Here is a 20,249-nt window from a genome sequence, read left to right as displayed (position 1 = left end):
ATGGATTCGCTCAGTATTTGCTTCGTTTGATTTGATATATGCGTCGTAGCCCCGTCTTGCTGAAAACAGCAGTCTTGTTCGTCTACTTCCAGAAAGGAAATGAAATTCATAATCAGTTCCTGATAACATTCAGCTGTTGTCGTTTCACAGAAGAAAATGAGATCAGTTATCAACCGTGTAGAGCACGCCATATTCCGACTCACAAACATTAGAATGGTCTTTCGTGGATTTTCAAAACTCCGTATTCTGTTGTTTTGGCTATTAACGTATCCGTTCAGGTGAAACAATGCTTTTCCTTTAACAGAATCCTTGAATTCGTGCGTACGTACACGATATTGATCAAGTTTTAAAGTCTTTGTAGCGTTATGTCCAGTTACTCGAGATAAAATACTCTGAAGAGAAAATTCTCTCAGCGACTTTCGGGGAAAGCTCGACAAAGTTCGACGAATATCGTCCAAACTATCGTCACTTATACCGAAGGGCGACCGGAACGGTTTCTGTGTCATGGAAAAAATTTATCAGACGAGATATCGTAGATTTTTCCGGCACACCAGAATCGGTTAACGTATCCCTAAAATCATTGCTACAAGTTACGTAAGAACGAGACGCCAATTAGTGTTCGACAACGAACACTCGCTGCACTTATGAAAAAGACATCCTCGCACTCCGATCGTTGGAAGACGACATGACGCGACCTGCGTAGGCTATTTTGTGTTATTAATCTCATCGAAATACATTTAACTGCATCCGTCAATAAATATTTTAACGTGGGTTGCGTGACTTGTTCCTAACGTTTGGAAATTTTGACAATATTGTGTTGAGACCAACAAGTCCTCCTCACTGGCATTATGGACTATTCTGGACGGTCTTAAGGTGGTAGAAAGTTCGATTTTACCTTCTCTAAGTGAAGAGAAGTTCGGTTCCTTTCGGCATGCTTTGGACGCCTTCAGGACTTCAAATTCCACGCAGTACCTGTAACAAGAGAGCAATTATGGTTAAGCATGTTTGTCTTACAGCCGACTTAATCTATGCAACACATGACGGATCCTCAACGTTGACAAATGGCACATCATCTTATACGACTATAATAACCAGACTATCCTAATCAAACATTTGAAGGCCCAAGTTAGAAGAAATCAAGCCTTGTCGACAGTCCCGGTCTATTTATTCCACAATATCTGGAAATCATGCTCAGATCAATCCATCAACCAACCTAAGACGACAAATGTCTCACTTAACGTGGAATAAAATACATTGTTCGGCTTAAATCTTTTAAAAACAACCAATTACATATCCCACTTACTCATATATTTAAGTTGTTTGAGATGAAGGTGCTAAGAGAATATCTGGACCTTCAGAGAAGTTTCAAGATGCTGGAGAAAATTAAGTAATGAGGTATTTCATAACTTGTAATGTTCACAAAATATTATTAGGGTCAAGTCTAGGAGGATGCGATGGATACGGCATGTAGCATGCGTGAGGGATATAGAAAAGCACATACGACTTCGCTTGAAAACATGAAAGTACTGGGCCACGTCTCAGACGCGCTCATAAGCTGTGGCACTCGACTCATCCCGCTGTCGATTAGGGCCAGTATCGGGCTCTTGTAAATACAGTAATGAACCTTCTGTTTTCATGCAACGGAGAGTGTCAGCGACTTTCTTCTTGTCAATCTGCACTTGTTGCATGTCGCCTCTGACTGAAAAGTTACACGTGTGTTGGTTTGGTTGCCCAGAGCAACTGCCATGGACCGGGCTCTATATTTTCCTCTCGTGTATCCCATATAAAAATATTTAAATCGATTTACGATGGATGGCTTACCCCGTCCTCCTCCTCCACCGTAAATCGGTTTATGACAACCTCAATTTATAATCCAACATGTCAACTGCAGTATAGCCAGAAAGCTGTATGGCTTTCATCCCTGATGGCCCTATGCTACATGATGCATGCAGTACAAGGGCGTGAGTCGTCAGGGGTGGAGTGCACGATAGAATTTATAGGGTAGTAAATTTTCGTATTCTGGTTACACTGCAACACGTCAATGCGTGTGCATGTCAATAGAGAGGTAGACTCTGTAGTGTGCCACGGCCCCAAACGGAACACACCCCCGCCCTTTCATACAACATACAAATCACCCTTCAGAATGTTTTATCTTTATTTTTATAGGGCCTCTTAAAATTCTGATGAAAAACTTCACAGAATACGTACACATTTTATTTCGAGAGAATAAAATACGAGATGAGCTCTCGACATTTTAGCGCATAATATCCGTTTCACATATATGGATCTTTACAAATACAATATTTTAGACGAAGTAAATTATAAAGTGTACAAAACGTAATTATTTGTGACACGTACGTTATGAGATTTAAAAAGTACCATTAAATGAACCAATAATTAATCAAAACAAATTTCTACTCTCTACGTGCGAGGAATCTACAGAATGTTCCATTTTAAACGCAACCCCGACAATTACACACGAAACCCCTTTCAAGCACAAACCGATGAAACCAACAAAAATATGAATTTGTTGTATCGTATTCTGTTTTTGTAGACGATGCACTGCTTGAAATCGGTACGACAGTAATTTCAGCCATTTCGTTACAGGCAAACACTTTCCGGTGCCAGTCTGCTAAAATCTTCCCGACCGGAGCAACGTTCGAGAATGATCCAGGTTCTTCTCGTGAATATACTATGTTTGCACGTGGACATCTTTTGGGCAACTGGAATGAGCAGCGGCCTAGCAACCAGAAACCAGTGACCTTGATTCTGACGTCACGGGGAAAGTTGGCAAGGTGTTTTACACTTGCGTGGACCTGATTCTGGTTTCGCTTTCGGGCCCCTCCAGGTCTGTCTGTCTGTCGTGGTTTCAGCGACACTGGGACCTCGGGACCACATGAGCGCAACAGCGGTCTATCTGACATGGTCTCATGAACACCGCTGCAACTTTCCAATTCTTTTATTAATTCGTCCCGGGGCCTATCTACGAGAAGTAAACCTCTCGAATATTCTACCGATGTGCGTCACTGTCGTCGGATTGAGTTTTAAACTGTATAAAGAATTCATTAAAACGCGAAGCAAGTGAAGGAACAAGCTCTCATCTTACTCCCCCCCTCTACCCTAAGAACAGACTTGACCCGAAAATATCGCCTTTCGAGCTGTGGTCTGTCATTCCAGAAAAAAAATACATTACAGTCTCCTTGGACCCCATCTTTTGTTCGTCTTCTCTCTCCCTCTTGACACGTGCACGAAGTCAACTGATAACCCTGCAAGAATCATTGACACACGTTATCTCTCTGACAATGACCTCGGGCTCATAATATCAAAATATGTGTTTGAACACAAACGACACGTACTAAAGGCCTTTGAAAGTTGATAGACCGTCACTCAGTCGAGAAACTCCACGTTCTTTTTGGAACCCGCGTTCACAGGCGTCCTATACCAATCCAGTCCGCCCGCATTCTGTCTGGGATCCTCTTTTCAAAATATACTCCGCCTCGGTTTCCCAGCACAGACATTCTCGTCAGGTTTTCCGACTAAAAGGACGTAGGCCGACGCAGCTGTCATGCGTGCTACATGTCCACCCCAAATTACCTTCCTTGTCTTCATCACTTCACGAATATTTTGTCAAGAGTACAAATTGAGTAGATTCTCATCATGACATTTTTCCCCCACCGTCATATTCAGTTGTCTCATGAGAAGGGCTCCTGAGGAAACGGTAATGAACCTACATGTTCTATAGAAGCTGGGGTAAAATTATTCACCACCTGTGCTTGAAGCAGCTCCTCATGGAGGTATCTGCCCCATGGAATTACACATATCGGATGAGGCTTCGTCTTTGTCAAATTTTATTTTGCAAAGAGAAATTAACAAATCAAAAGCTGTAAGAAACCACGATGAATTTAATTTAAAATAGGCAGTCTATCAGCCGAGATTTGAACCTTGTAACCTCCAGAGCTCTTAGAAGGAATACCAACCACTACAAGGTAACGTTTGTTAACTCCATATCGTAAAAATGTTGGTCGGACGAAACTTACGAAAGTTGACAGTAAAAATTAAAAGTGACAGTGGAACAACGGTTCCGGAGAATTTGACGTAAATACGTCTATACGGAAAGGAAGTTTATATTTTGGCTTTATTCTAAATATTTCCTTTATACATGCTTTACGATTGAGATAAGTTTGATTAAGACATTGCTTATTTAATTTGAATTGGTAACGCTTAAGATGGGTCTGTGGTAGATGAATGTAATGTAAACCGTTGAGTCAAACCCTACAAAGTACTATTTTGACCAAAAAAAAAAAGCTTCAAGCTTTGTTCGTGTATTACAACATAAAGACTGTCGAAAGCGCTCAAAATTTCCAGGCGTTTTACGAATTCAGTCCAACCTCTTGCTGTTCCACTACGTTAACTACAAATCCAAAGATTAAAGTAAGGTGAACTTGTAGGCCGTCGCCCTCGGCGGACTACTGGTTAGCGTGTTCAAACCCGGCCGAGGTCGATGGATTTTTGAGGGTGATCCTCGGAGGGGAAGTAAAGACGACGGTGCCGTGTCGTAGATTTACGGCGTGTAAAAGAACCTCCTGAGCATAAACGAGATGTTTCGTAAGCAAAATTCAGCGGCCATTTCTCACCCAAGTCTCTCCTGATTCACTACTAGATGGCTCTAGCAGACAAATCAGGATTAAGAAGAAATTGTGCAGAGACAGTGGGCTGGTCGCTCACTACTCACAGATGCACACTTCAAAGACTAAGAAACCTCTGATAGGAGGTGGCCAAGACCCATGTTTAATTACACAGGGACGAGACTGTGTCGGTCTATGTTTTTTATATGTTATTATTATCAACTGAACGTTAATTATTTAAGGATTAAAACTTTATATCGTTTTACTACAAGAATTTTTATGCAGATTCAAGCCGCCTTGGCGATCGAGCGTATTAACAAACACAGTTGGTGTAGAAATCCATACCGAGTCGTGGACTGTATCTTGAAATAGATTCAGACGATCGGCGCAGTTTGAAAGTGACTGTACCGTGCGACAGGGCGACTGTTCCTGACTGCAGCCAGGAGCACATTAAGCAAAAGCACGCCCTCTGCCTTCCTCCACTAAAGTAAAGCGTGACAGAAGAGAGCGAGAAGACAAACAAAAGGCAAACAGAAACACTCTTTACCCAAGCTTCTTCATCCGCGCTGTAATTCTTTAACACCGCTGTAACAAACGTCTTCGTACACGGAGTCACCAAACGGTGGAAAAATTGTAATACTTTGAGATTAATAAAACGTTTACAAACTTCCCGTCTTTTATAGAACTCAAATGTTCATTACAGCGTTCACAAAATCCCGCCGCCAGTATCTTGAGGCCTACAAATCCATAAACATCCTCCCTCCAACGCCTAAGTCTCATCTCACCCGTGCGTGTTACAGTCCCGACCAATCTCACCCTCTTTGATAATCAGTAGAATCGGTGGGGATAACTCAGGTTTGTACTTGACTACGGACTGGAAAACCGAGATTCGATTCCCGGCACGGGCAAAGGGTTTTTCCTCAATAGACTGCCTCTAGACCGACTCTAGAGCACACCTAGCCTATTATCCAATAGTACCACAACAAGCAGCGCTAATATTGTAACCGTTCACACTGAATTCACCAATTCGATTACAGTCCACGTGCAATTATTAGTCATGGGTTTGATTGAGGGAATTGTAAAAGGTAGAGAACGGATTAGCTCAGGAAGTCAGCCAGAAAAGACTATTTTCTATCTTCAAGGTTGTGTTAAAGGCCTGAGTGACGTAATGAGTGACACAGATGGCGATGTCAGTAACAAGTAGCGTGTAATATAATTTAAAACCAATTTTGGCAAAAGAAGTTAACATTGAAACTGAAATAGAATACGAGAAAACACTTAAGTTGCCCCTAATTTCCTTACAAGCGGATGTCCAGTTCCTGCAGAACAGGGCTAGACCCCCCCCCCAAAAAAAAAATACCACAAAACTGAAACTATTGCAAGGAAGTAACAGAATTAACATAAATATAATTAAATAAATAACTATACAGAATTGTGAATTTAATAAATTAAACGAATATAAAATTGGTCTACTAAGCTATCCGGAAAATTTTTTTTTTTTGGGGGGGGGGGTGGAGCAGGGAGGTCGCGAAATTGAATATTCTTATTCAATGGTCCTTAGGTCATGATGAACAGTGTTTATAAAACAGTGTGGAGCTGTAAAAAATATTTCAACTAGGGTGAACTTTTATTAGCACGAAAACGCCACTGTCCCTATGATATTTTTCAAATACCCCCCAGCTCTTTCAAATTCAAAACGAATTTCATTTCCGACAGTGGACTTCGCTTTATCCATTCTGGGTGTCCTCGTTTGGATGATGAGCGCGTGTTCTGTCCCGACCTCGCGTGTCAGCTGCTTATGGTCACAATGGACGGAGCTGCATGCTGTCTTGTCCACACATTTTCCTCTCATGTTCTTCAACTGATACAAAGTCTTCAAGTAATGTATGAAGCAACCGGTCTGTCTGTCCGCTCTGCGATATGTCAGACCCTCGGTGGACCTCGGTTGAAGATAAAACGCTGTCCAGTGCGATATCGATTGATTCCACACTCTTGTCGTAAAAAAGAAACTCTGTCAGTGACTTCCGACAGGAAGTTCGAGTTTCTTACGTCACTGCCTTGTACTGAAGATGGCTTCATGTTCTTGTTCCTGGAGGCAAGCATTGACAGGCCGTCAGATGCAGCGATATGCCTCCGAGTGTAACGAATTATATTCTGTGCCAAGCTGGTGGTACTCTACATTTCAGAGACATGACACCTTCTGTCTTCGGGGAGAACTTCGTTATGACACAGTCGATACGCGTAATCCATACATTAGTGTAAATACGTGCTGTGAAAATTCTTAAGCTTTCGTTGGTGTACACAGAGGAAGGATCCACTTACAGAGTACAAAAAATTTCGTAACATTTTCTTCTGAAGGTCGCTTATTTTCATGAAACAAAATAGACCAAATTCCACTTGAAACAAAAGCAGCTCACTACTACATTACTTTTTTATTATTTTTTTTTACGATTCTTTGGTTATTTAAAGAGGGGTTTTCATTTTCATGGGCCCTACATTATGGAAAGTAGGAAGAGAGTAAATTATATTATCTCAGCTACGATACGACACAGCGGAAACACAGAGTACGTTATGTTAAGTTACGTAACCGCCTATGTGTTATTTTAGTTGAGTTTAACTTTTGCATTAATTACCGCAATGTTAATACAAACAATGAAATGGGGTACAGAGGGAAAACTCGTTCTTGGATAAACCCGAGAGACGTGCACAGAATCGAATTCACAAGAACGAAGATTACGATATTCTAGAAACTACATCACCTCTGCGTTAATATAGGCCACGCATCTCAAGACTTTATGCAGTCTATGACTAAAATTAACTGTTACTCGTATTCTCTCCCGTGAATTTTAAGGATTCAGGAATTGTGGTCAATTCCATATCACAATTGAGACACCTAGCATCTTCGATATGTGATAAATAATACATTAATTGAGGGATAAATCCACTAAAAATCCTTTAAATTACGTTGACTACCAGACTCATCCACCTGGACTATAAAATTTTCTTTCCATCTATTTAAAAATCCCAATTCTTTTACTTAATCCGAAGGTTCAGAAATCGCGTTCGGCTGTCTTCTGGGATGTTTCTTCGTGCACATAGATACTGGCACATGTTACAGAGGATTTTACTGCCTCCATCATCAAGGCGATAAGTACGCGGAGCACAGAAAAGTTGGATTCGATATAGGAGCAGGTCCGACAACGCAGATCCCTGGCCGGACCAATGAGAAGGGCTGATAACTGGTGTAAGGAGCGGGCGAGGGGTAAAGTGAAGAAGACAAAGGAGAAGGGGGTAGGTTCGAGACAGACAGGAAATGCAACACGTGCAGTACAGACAAGAGAGAAGAAATTATTAAGAACAAAAGACGAAAATATACAAAGTGGAAATAAGAAATATGCAAAGGCAGGGATAAGTAAACGTTTATAACAGTCGACTGTGATTGACAATGAATAAAACAAAACACAAGTGAAATAAAATAATAAAAGGGGAACACCGGTGAGAGACATAAGAAAACTACGAATAAAGCGCAGGAAGGGCGTGGAGGACAGGAAAAGTGTCTGGTCGCGGCCGAGTGACTGTCCTGAAAGGGCAGTTTGGTGATGGCCGTGGGGGAGCCAGTCACTTATCTCAGCGGCAGGGGCTTTCTATGCTCTTTGTACGAGTGAATGAGAGGCTTCAGTGTCCCGCCCTGTTCATGTTGTTAGAGCGAAGCTCAATCCTTTTATCCTCCCTGATTACCCGGTTCATTAATCTGGAACTGGTGGAGAGGATGTTCATGTCCTGCAGCTGAATTCGAACGACGTTCATACTATGTTCGGCCACGGCTGGATTATCTCCCTGTTCCAGAAGGTGCACCGCTGGACCCATGTCTGACCGATTTAGATTTTACAACATTTTTAGGGCACACTGTAAGTACTGAGACCAATGCCATCCTTTTAGAGGCCGAAGGATACTGAGAGACCCACAGACCTGATGTAACTGGACAGCCCTCAGGTCACGCAGCTGAAGGTCGTACAGGGGTTTTGTCCTAGGCTGAGGCGACGTTCTTCGGCAGACCGAGAGCCCTAAGCTCCTCTGACACCTCCGTCAGTGCCCGCCAGAACACAAGCCACGACATTCCAGAAGACAACCACCTTCATTTTCATCGGCGTCAGAACCAGAAATCTCGCCGATAAGCTTCAAGTTCGATCGCCTTTATAAATATTCATTCTACACTCCACACAGAACACTCCACCCACCCAAAAAAACACTTTAAAAGGCTCCAACCCAATTTTCATTCTTCCAGGTGGTCAATAATCAGGGTTATAATTGTAATCGTGACGGGGGGGGGGGGGGGGGGCGCGATGCGTGGGTGTTTTCCTGAACACAGGGGCGTAGTCCTTCCAATTCTTTCGAAGACAATAGAGTAAAATACAGGTGGCGTAGCTTAAGAACAAGGGATATTGTGAGCCCCGGACTAACAGTATCGGGCAGTGTACGTTCTGGAAGAACTTGGAAAAATTTTGTAGTATGAAAGTTGCAGAACACACTATATCTTTGCGTATAATAATTCCCTAACTTACATACATAAGATGTTCCTTCTTTCTCTCTTTCTTCATTAGCAGATTTCTTATCTTTCGATTTCGCATTTAAAATTTTCAAAGCCACCATTAAGGATGGCATGATTTTATCTCTTTGCTTTCAACCTGAACCGCGTTCCAGGCCGCCACCGAATGCGTCAGTAGGTAAATAAACGTGGTCGAACGCTCTAAGTAGTCACTACAAACAAATAAGGGTTTTAGAGAAATTATTAATAATAATAAGAGTTACTGGTACCAGTCGATATTTCAGTATCCTGCTCGATACTTGTATCAAAACGGTGATCCTCAATAAGGATATAATGCACCAGTGATCCTTATTTTCTATCAAATCACAACTCAGAAAATGCAGTTGCTCAATGGCTACGCGAAATTTCGATTTTTAATCGGGAGAGGAAGACGCCAATATTTTGTTTTCATCTTCGTTCACATACGCCAGTTCACCGCCTTCTTGTAGGATAGAATGTAAGTTAACTCGTAGTAGAGATGGTTTACCCTAAAATTATAGTTTCTTAAAATTACTGAATTCATTAATATGTTTAAACTGTAATACAGCTATCATATTCTGGAAGCGAAGATGATTTTTTTTTAAATCAAAATCAATAAAATATTAATTCATTCAGATTAATATTATTAATTTTAAAATAACATACCTCTCTGCTACAATAGTTTTAGCTCGTCGTGTTTGTTCAATGAAATAAAAACTTTTCAAAAGACCGCGTCAGTACACACGACATATTCATTAACTTCAAAGTCCACTTTTCGAAGTTCGCTCGCCAATTTTCGGGCCGCGTTTAAACCCTGAAGGTTCATAGAATCGCCTTACCTCTATAGGACCAAATCGGGGCGTGATACCCCGACACATGCATCCCGTCAATCACCCAGTCACTGGGGCCCCTTCATTAGCCGTAATTAAGCCGACAAGGCACAGATATTTTGAATTGTTCGGACCATAGGGGACAGAAGACCTGGGTTTAAGCGAGATATCTCGTGCATATCACGGAACGAGTAAAAACGCTCAATGACGATGACTGCTGCTGTACGAAGCAGCTCTGTCCGTCCATGAATATGAATGCCTCATCCTCTTTTGTGTATGGTGACCAAACAGCTGGGGCGAAGGCTTCATTATTATTCCGAGGGATTGTAAATTAGAAACGCTGGTTGAATAACAAAAATATTCAACAAAGGAAAACGCAGCCTCCGAAACTCAATATTCATATTTAAATGCAATCCAATCCGTTTCCGATTTAAAGAAAGTAAGATCTACGGTGCGGGCTGTAAAAATTTTGTTCTTCAAAATTTGATAAGTCGCTCAGGTGCGTTTATGGTACCACAGGTTCATTTGCACTGTTCACCAGATCGTCCTGAGCCAGCTGAGTCCCATCCAAATCCTCACACACTAATATTTCATGTAAGTCAGTTCCTGAAGACGTCATTTCCTATCAGGTGTTACAAATAAAATCCTGAGTGCATTTATCACGCGTGATACACGCCCTGTCTATCTAATTCTGTTGCGTGCCACATGTCCGGCTCATCTCGTTCTTTGTTTAATAACAGCGTGAGGTAATGAGTAGATGTTAAGCTTTTGTGCACCACCTGACGACATGAATTCCTACAAACTCAATTATGCTTTACTAATTAAAGGATCCGATGCCAGGAACGTCTGTCCAGATGAAGTTTCTTAAATAAGGTTCTTGAGAAGTATGGCTGTCTTCTTGGTTGTAGCGCCGTGTAGTGTGTGTAGAAGCGATGAGTTATCGCGCTTGATGATGGAGACAGCAAGGACCACTAACCTTCTGCCAGCCTACACGGCGCAACAACCCAGAAGACAGAAATCTTCAAACCCACTTGGATAAATGGACATGAAGGTAACCAATTTGGTATTTTATTTAGTGTTCTGTCTGACGACAGGTCCAGATGAACAGGATCCTTCCATCCTTTTCTCGGACTGGGACCTGTTCATATACGTTCTTGACAGATGATCCAGAAGTGGTTTGCCATTGCCTTCTTCTGTGTGTGAATGGAGTAATTGTTGGGATGCCACGGAGGAAAACTCCGTGTTGCCTAGACCACGGCCTTGCCCAACACAAGTTATAAATTCGGGCACCGCTTGGAATCGAACCCGAGACCCCAGGATTACAAGGCCAGCGTTCTAACCGCTAGACGACCGTGGCGGAGTAATTTGGTATTATATGGTTTTATTACCAGGGTGATTTCACTTACGCCATTTAGTAGCTAAACTTAAAAACGCATAATTAGATTTCACTTCCGGAATATCACAAATTGATTTTACACGGAAATAAACCCGTCTTGTGAAGCCGTGCAAGATTTACTGTCACGTGGTGCAACCTCCGTTCTGCAAACAAAGAAGACATCCGAATGCCTAGCACTCAAGGTTGCATGCCAACAGAGAAAACGTATATGGCCTTCTATAATCCTCCAATAAAATCAACTGGATGTCCTCAATAGTGGTAAAAATAATGCCACGAGTATAAAACAGGTTTTTCGATCCAAATACGGAGTGGTATGCCACAGAGCCTAGGTTATTCATTGTTTAGCAGTAAATCTTCCATTTCCCTCGGATAACATAGAGAAGTAATATTTTCCAGCCCCCAACAACGTCAAGCAAGTCACCTGGTCTGCTATAAGAGGAGCTCAACATCTGAACACGAGGGACTCGATAAATAGTCCTCGACGCTGTCCAGATCAGTAAATACCGTACGATTACCGCAGACATGAATGCACTTGGTATTTGCGAACTTCGCTGTTGTGGCTGGTTTATGGGTCACGTAAATTACTACGCCGCGTATCGGTACAAACGATTAATCGATCGATCATGTGTCACACAGCTGCATCATCCGAGTTCGTCCACTTCGTGGTGTGACTGACGAATAATTAACTTTTTCATTTGGCGATTCACCGATTCTTGGAATATTTAACGGCGCGGATTAAAACCAAGTGGTCGATTTAGAACAGGCTGAGGCAAAAGGTGGGCCGCGGGCCGAATTCGGCCCGAGAACAGGGCCCACGTAAATGTTTAATTTCTTACTAGTTTTTACAAGTTAATTTATTTTATTTACTCCGAAGGATTTGAGATAAAAAAAAGTTGTAATTTTTATCTCAACTGCTGCTTTATTTACAAGCCCCATGTAAATGTTGTCAAACACGAGCTGATGTGGGAGCAAATTATTTCAGTAAAAACAGCGGTAATTTTTAATTTCTGAATAAGTGCTGTTAAAGAACGAACACTGGCTGTCAGCTTTAAAAAATCGTAACATTTTGAAGATTTCCGTCTTCTGGGTTGTTGCGCTGTGTAGTCTGGTCGATGTTTACCAACGTTTCAGAGGTCATACTGCCTCCATCATCAGAGTATGAAGATTTCTGTCTTCTGGGTTGTTGCGCTGTGTAGTCTGGTCGATGTTAGCCAACGTTTCAGAGGTCATACTGCCTCCATCATCAGGGCGATGAGTATGAAGATTTCTGTCTTCTGGGTTGTTGCGCTGTGTAGTCTGGTCGATGTTTACCAACGTTTCAGAGGTCATACTGCCTCCATCATCAGAGTATGAAGATTTCTGTCTTCTGGGTTGTTGCGCTGTGTAGTCTGGTCGATGTTAGCCAACGTTTCAGAGGTCATACTGCCTCCATCATCAGGGCGATGAGTATGAAGATTTCTGTCTTCTGTGTTGTTGCGCTGTGTAGTCTGGTCGATGTTAACCAACGTTTCAGAGGTCATACTGCCTCCATCATCAGGGCGATGAGTATGAAGATTTCTGTCTTCTGGGTTGTTGCGCTGTGTAGTCTGGTCGATGTTAACCAACGTTTCAGAGGTCACACTGCCTCCATCTTCATCGCCCTGATGATGGAGGCAGTATGACCTCTGAAACGTTGGTTAACATCTACCAGACTACACAGCGCAACAACCCAGAAGACGGAAATCTTCATATTCACCGCTGTGAGAACCTCAAGTCTTACATCGTAACATTTTCATTCTTCGCCCAAGTGAATTACAAATTTGAACTCCCCGGATACAGAATCCCGCATAACAGAAACTCTGATTCGCACAGATCAATACAGTAACCCTGGAGGACACTATCGACTGATCATGTGATAACGACTGTGGATACAAGAGATGGACACAGAGTATCGAGCTGGAAACGCCTTCGGTCGTGAGGCTGGTAGGGAGCTTGTGATGAATGGAAAGGATTCGGACATATTTTAATTAAACCACTTTCCCCACAGTTTGCAGGGTAACTGTAGAAAACCACGTAAAACCACTGAGGATAACTAGTCTCAGCAAGGCCGAGTTCACACCCGAATATAAAACGGGATCTCTAACTACTCTACAGTGATGTCCGGTCGCTGAAATGATACTTGAATTGTTTGACGACGTTTACCAACTGCATCGTCGGATGCTGATTTTGAAGTACACCTGCGTCGCACATACGAAAAGAGAATGCTGAATTCTTTGTCTTCATGTGCGATAAAAGAACAAAAGAAATGTTTCCTTCAACCGCGATATTAGTCATTAGTCTAGTCACGCCAAAATGTCCGATTGGACACGTAGTAGCCACAAGTCAACTTAGACCCAACTTCCGTTTCTTCACCGTTCCTTTTCCCCTCTAGAACTTGAGTAGAAAAGGCAATAAACTTTACAGTTCGTTTCCTCAGTCTTCGGGAACGTAAAACCTCCTGCGCGCAAGAGCTCCATAAGTCACTGTCCTACTACACGTGTCTTTAGTTTAAAGTAATTTGTGCTAGTCATTACAGGAATAATGAGAGTCATTTACTGCTGAGGCGTCTTCCTTGAATATCTTACTGTTGCTCAGCTGGTCTCTAATTTAAAAGCCACAAGTTCTATCCATCTGACCACGAAAATCGCCTTGTGCCATTTTCAACACATGACAGAGATTTCCTGTCAAACCGATGACAGACGGATATACGGAACATTGCCACGCGCTGCGAATTGTAAATTACAGGCGCCACTAATTACGTAAATGTCAACACTCGAACGTATGAGAAATTACGGCCTACAATCTGCTTTCATTCATCGCGGAACAGAGTTGTTTGCTGTGTACATAATTACCTGGAAACGTGAGCCATAATGTAATCATCCGGCATGGTTTTGTGACGTGACAACTTATAATATTAATGAACAAATAACTACGTTGCTTCAACAATCTCGGAACGCGAAATTACGAAGTTGTCATGATACATAATCACTACGCTGTTAAGACGTGGAGGTAGGACTCCATCCGTGGTCTAGGCAACACGGAGGTTTCCTCCGGAGGCTTCCCCGGTTTCTCCGTGGCATCCCATTCACACACAGAAGAAGGCAATGGCAAACCACTTCTGGATCATCTGCCAAGAACGTATATGAACAGGTCCCAGTCCGAGAAAAGGATGGAAGGATCCTGTTCATATGGACCTGTCGTCAGACAGAACACTAAATAATAATAAGATGAGGTGGTCTAGCGGTTAGAAGGCTGGCCTTGTAATCCTGGGGTCTCGGGTTCGATTCCCGGCGGTGCCCGAATTTATAACTTGTGTTGGGCAAGGCCGTGGTCTAGGCAACACGGAGTTTTCCTCCGTGGCATCCCAACAATTAGTCCATTCACACACAGAAGAAGGCAATGGTAAACCACTTCTGGATCATCTGCCAAGAACGTATATGAACAGGTCCCAGTCCGAGAAGAGGATGGAAGGATCCTGTTCATATGGACCTGTCGTCAGACAGAACACTAAATAAAATAAATAACTATAAGGGTGGTCAGCTTCACGATGCCGGGATGGCGAACTGAAAAATCCTTCAACATCTTTCTGAATTCATAATTCATAATTATCTTCCCATTCGATGACACAAAATATAAGCAGCTGAGAAAATCTTTAGATAAACCAGGACATGAACATCTAGTAAAACATGTGTAACACTAGAATCTAAATCCACGATTTATTCTTAATCTTTAAACTGTATTATCTTCCTAGCAGTCAATTTCTGAAGGTTCATAAGTCACCTTTTGAGAGAGAACCAGAGTTTCAACAACCAAGGCTTACGTCACTTTATTAACTTCAAAATCTGAATTCATGTCTGAGTAGAGTTAAGAACAATAAATCAACGCACGTGTGATGAAAACATGTCAAAACGTAAAAACTTTTATTGATAACCCCCGTGAGAAAACATCACATGGAAGACAGAACATTAATATTAATTAAAATATATTTCAGAAGACGGTACACGGATTCAACTGCGCTTGTGTATAAATTTTGTGATTACGGCGACGAACATTTAGGCTCTACAAGAAGATAATTGTTCTATGTATTTAATTAATACTGCCTACCACAGAAATACCAAATCATGTAGCGATCGAGTCTCTAGGTCGCCAAACTCAATTTGAATTGAGACCACGTGAAATGTATTTCGAACAAAATAAGAAAGGGCCTGGTAATATAAAGGACCCACCCAAGGCCTGTATTTCAAGACCTTGGAGAAGGTCACTTACACGTCTTATTCTAGGAAACACTATTTCGGTCACGAACTCCGTGGGTGTCGGTTGGGGGAGGAGGTCCCCATTTGTGTTGAACAATTTTCAACAAAAGATTACAACTTGACAGCAACAGAATAGGACTGGAACCAATTGTTTCCGCAAAGTTGTGCCTAAAAGTTGAGTTCCATTCTTTAATATCGATTGACAATCACCAATTACAACAACCCCCAGCGTCCTGAAGTGGGAATTGGTTACAGACCCTTTGTTCAGAGCAATTACTAGCTAGGGGAGTTCTCTAAACTTTTAACAAATCTTGACGAACGGTACTTCCTGTTCCTCGCAGCTCAATACAAAACCCACTGAATATTATTGATTAGAAAACAAACACGAACAATGACAAGCCGGGGTTCACGTCCCACGGGGTGAATACCACGGCACATTTCTTCTGTCCTTATTTAATGTTAAATAACATTAAGGATTCAGTGCGTTTTAGAATATTCGAAACAAGATTTGCCTGTAACAAACTAGACGTAACACGAAGACGGAGAAAAATATAACGAAGATTTTCAAAATCTCTTCTTGTCAAAAAACTCTCCGAGATTCATTATCGTGTGTAGGTGAGCTCGCCACTACGCCCTACCCTAAACTGGTTTAACTCCGTCCATATATTAAAATCATATTAATATACGCCTATTTTAATATTATCCTGCTCTGTATGTCTTCTCCCATATCTCGCGGGAGATATTTTCCTTTTAATTTTCCGACTAAAATGTGTTCGAGAGAACTTTAACTCTCACAACCATCCAGTGCTGTGTTAAGAATACGTTGGGTTCTACTTCAACTCCCCCATACGTCTTCATGGCGCCAAGCTCAATTAAACTTTACGTTCACGGCTCTAAACTGTGTGGTTACACTATGAGACAAGACAGACAGACGCTGCGACGATCAGCAAATCCCAGTTTCACGTGCTAATCAATTCGGGGTACCTGATCTCGGTCAGTTTGCCAACGGCTACCTCGAAGGCTTCTACCAAAGTAACAAGCATGCTCAACGTGACGTGTTTACCCTCCAGATGGCTAGGGTGTGTGCGTGCCTGAGACAGAGAGTAGAGGGTAGGACCACAGCACCTTAATCAAGAGGATTCAAAGCGATGGGACGAGGTAGCTCGTCCTTTCCCGTCGGAAATATAAGCGGACAAGAACGATGCAAGTCCACGTGGCGCCACACCAGAATCCTTCCATAATTCATTGACTCCGGGCTCACCAAATCATTCACAGTAAATTTTAAACGTGTTCTTCATATTTTCATGATTTACTTCTATGCACCTCCTTGTCGATTCATAGAGAAAGGATGCAGATAAACAACATTTTACGAACGAATAGCATTGCTTACAATCTTGAAATCACAGTGGCAAAAACGTGATTATAATAATATTAAAACGGACGCTCTAAAAACATGTAATAATGTGAAGTTTTCTCTGCGTCGAACACCGTGTTTGGCGGAACTGGAGGTAAAGCTCCACTTATTCTTCACAACGGCGCAATGGATATGAGTGGTCACGCTGAGGAAGATCCTCGAGGACCTCAGGGTGGACTGCACAGCCATCAGGACACGGTGTTGGCGAAAAGAAACATCGCTGTCCCACTGGGAATCGAATTCAGGACATCTACGGAGTGAGCTTAATATTTTAACCAGAGCACTTAATAACTAACTAACTAGATGGCTTACCGAACCCAAAGGTTCATCACCGAATTAACCAAAGCCCTCCACTGGGCCAACAAAATCCAGTCTCCTTCAACTCCTATCTCCCATAGATCCCGCCTGAGATTATCCTCCCATCTACGTCTAGGTCTCCCCAGAGATCTCTTCCCCTCAGGCTTCCCAAATAGTGGACCCAACCAACCAGATGGCTTACGAAACCCGAAGGTTCATCACCGAATTAACCAAAGCCCTCCACCGGACCCTGTCCTGGGCCAACAAAATCCAGTCTCCTTCAACTCCTATCTCCCATAGATCCCGCCTGACATTATCCTCCCATCTACGTCTAGGTCTCCCCAGCGGCCTCTTTCCCTCAGGTTTCCCAAATAGTGGACCCAACCAACCAGATGGCTTAGCGAACACAAAGGTTTATCACCGAACTAACCAAAGCCCTCCACCGGACCCTGTCCTGCGCCACCAAGAGCGTAATGCAGAATATAATTTTCGAAGACAGTACAGAGCTCAAAATATTTGAAATAGAAATTTTGTCAGTTATTTTATATGGGTGTGAAACGTGGTATCTTACGTTCAGGGAACAACAGAAATTAAATGTCTCAATTAACAAAGCCCTACACAAATTTTTACGTAACAAGGATGAAGCATGGAGATTATCGTGGGATTGCATAACGAAGGACTTACGTGGCCTCTGTAGTGAGTCGGCGGATAAACTTCGTTCGGGGTTTTCCGCACGGGCGATGATGTAAATATATAATACAAATGCTGCAGCCATGTTGTGCGGATGCTTCTCTTGAGGGTGCTATAAAGCAGGGTAGCCAACATTATAAACTTCGAGAAACAACAGATAAAGCAATCGACGTCTACAGAGTATTCTTTTCCTGTGGGGAATTTTCGTGTAAAATTTTTGCTGCAAGTCAGACGTTTGTGACTCTCATTCGCATTTCTGAACTTCTCTCTCTCAAAAACTTCTTTAATAGTAATCATTAGTCCACGAATCTCGAGCTTAAATTTTAATATAACGTACCTTCATAATCTCTCTGCTGGGTACTTCATACCGCTGTACCATCTGTCCTTATTAGGCGTTTTTGGCACGAAGTTCGTGAAATGAACGCTTAAAGCACTGATCATGTCTCTGTGTGTCTGTTCGTCTGTCCACGTTTCAACTCGAGAACCACTGGGACGATTTGGATGAAATTTTCCATGCCATTGGGGACTATTCTAAAATCGCAATTTTCAATTTCCTACAATCCGTAATACCAACATGGCGGAGGAACAAATTTATAAGGTCAGATCTACACTAGCGCCACTTACAATGACGTATGGATAAAAATTCCAGAAAATACAAGAATTCGGTGCATAATTCTTCGTTCAATGTGAAATAACAACGCGAGGGACGAATGAGATAAAATAAAATTGACCGGGATTCGATCCTATGACGCAATGCGTACGAGACAACCACGTTGCCACAGAGTTAAGGCGCCTTGTGACGTATCGATATTGATTTACATTACTTAAAGACGATATTAACACCTCATGGTTCGTACAGCTGAAAATTAAAGCAATCTTTAATTAATTACACCTTATCAGTCATGTTCTGGCACTGAAGACACACGTACGATCGTGTCCGTCCCCTTTAATAAAGAACAACTGGCCCATCGACGACCACCATGTAACTAGAGACCACATTTTGTACACCTTTCTTTCTACTATAAATTTCCTAATTAATGGTCGTGCTAAATTACCCTACTAGCATAGACCCAGATCCGTTTTATAAGTGGTTCCGAGCATTGAAATATGAGTCGTCTACGGGAATCAAAACCCAGTCCGCACTTCGCTGACTTAACCATCAAAGAGGGCGTGAGGTTCCATTCATCCGGAACGTCGGTAAACGTCTATCAGAGTCGCCGTGAAAACCTAAAATCTCATGCTCAATACGTAAATCGAATTTCTTGTCCCAAAATCTCCTCTTAGATTCATTTCTCTGTAGTGAATATAATATCTCAAAATTTCTAATAAACGTGAAGCCGGACCCCATCGTGTTTCGAATTTGACATGGCTCCGGGCAGAACACTGTAATAACACCTGCGGTGAATAGGGAATCCCAACATAGTTTCTCGAGAATTGGGTCCATGGTTGCGTTACTTTGTAATGAGAAGAAGAATCAATATGGCTTCTGTAACAGAGCAGAGAGAAAAGATGTGACAGTTAATTAACAAAGTCTCGTAAGTCTGCAGTCGGTGTAATCGAAAAAAACTTCGTGAAAGTTCCCGTAGCGAAAAACACCACAAAGTTTCAAGGATATTAAATAATCTACATACCAGAAACATCCACGGCATTATCTGTATGAGCGTTGACGTAAATAATCCTACTACTAGGGGTCAGAATTTTAATCGACTGTAATTAATCGATCAGTCGACCGATTATATGAAACGAAGAGGAATATGAATGTTTTTTTTTTAATTTTACTTAAAATATGTGAACCAATTAATGGAGCTGTATAAAACCTGGTATGAACTTTACGTCACTGAAGACAACCTCACATCTGTGCTCTTGCATAAGGGAATCCGAAGACCTTCTGTATTTTACGATGTCAGTCACACGCAATAAGCAATCATGCGAACCTCTGTAACCTGTAGCCACTGGCTTCCAAATCCGGCCAAATGACCTAACCTTTCGAACTGTGAACACAGTTATAAAGTGGTCACAAATTTCCACTTTCCTACGACAAATAACACCATTATATAATAATATTTTGAAAAGGAGCGATTTGAATGTAGGGTCCTAAAATGGCGTCGTAATAGATCTTCGAACTCATTGGTTACGGTGATATATTCTTAGAATGCACGAAG

At 42.0% G+C, this 20,249-nt stretch overlaps 1 protein-coding gene across 1 annotated transcript in view; it reads right to left on the bottom strand.

The window, feature by feature from the left end:
* The window catches only part of LOC110840385 (somatomedin-B and thrombospondin type-1 domain-containing protein-like), a 125,640-nt gene that overhangs the window by 3,990 nt on the left and 101,401 nt on the right, over window positions 1–20,249 (bottom strand). The window contains exon 4 of the mRNA XM_087357891.1: window positions 896–972. Coding sequence (XP_087214017.1) covers window positions 896–972 — 77 coding nt within the window. The remainder of the gene's footprint in view (window positions 1–895; window positions 973–20,249) is intronic.

The sequence above is a fragment of the Zootermopsis nevadensis genome, unplaced genomic scaffold, assembly GCF_977971745.1.
Source record: "Zootermopsis nevadensis isolate Lab colony 2312 unplaced genomic scaffold, Znev_1.0 Znev_ptg000002l, whole genome shotgun sequence".
NCBI classification, from domain to species: Eukaryota; Metazoa; Arthropoda; class Insecta; order Blattodea; family Termopsidae; genus Zootermopsis; species Zootermopsis nevadensis.
This window is presented reverse-complemented; position numbering and strand designations above follow the sequence as displayed.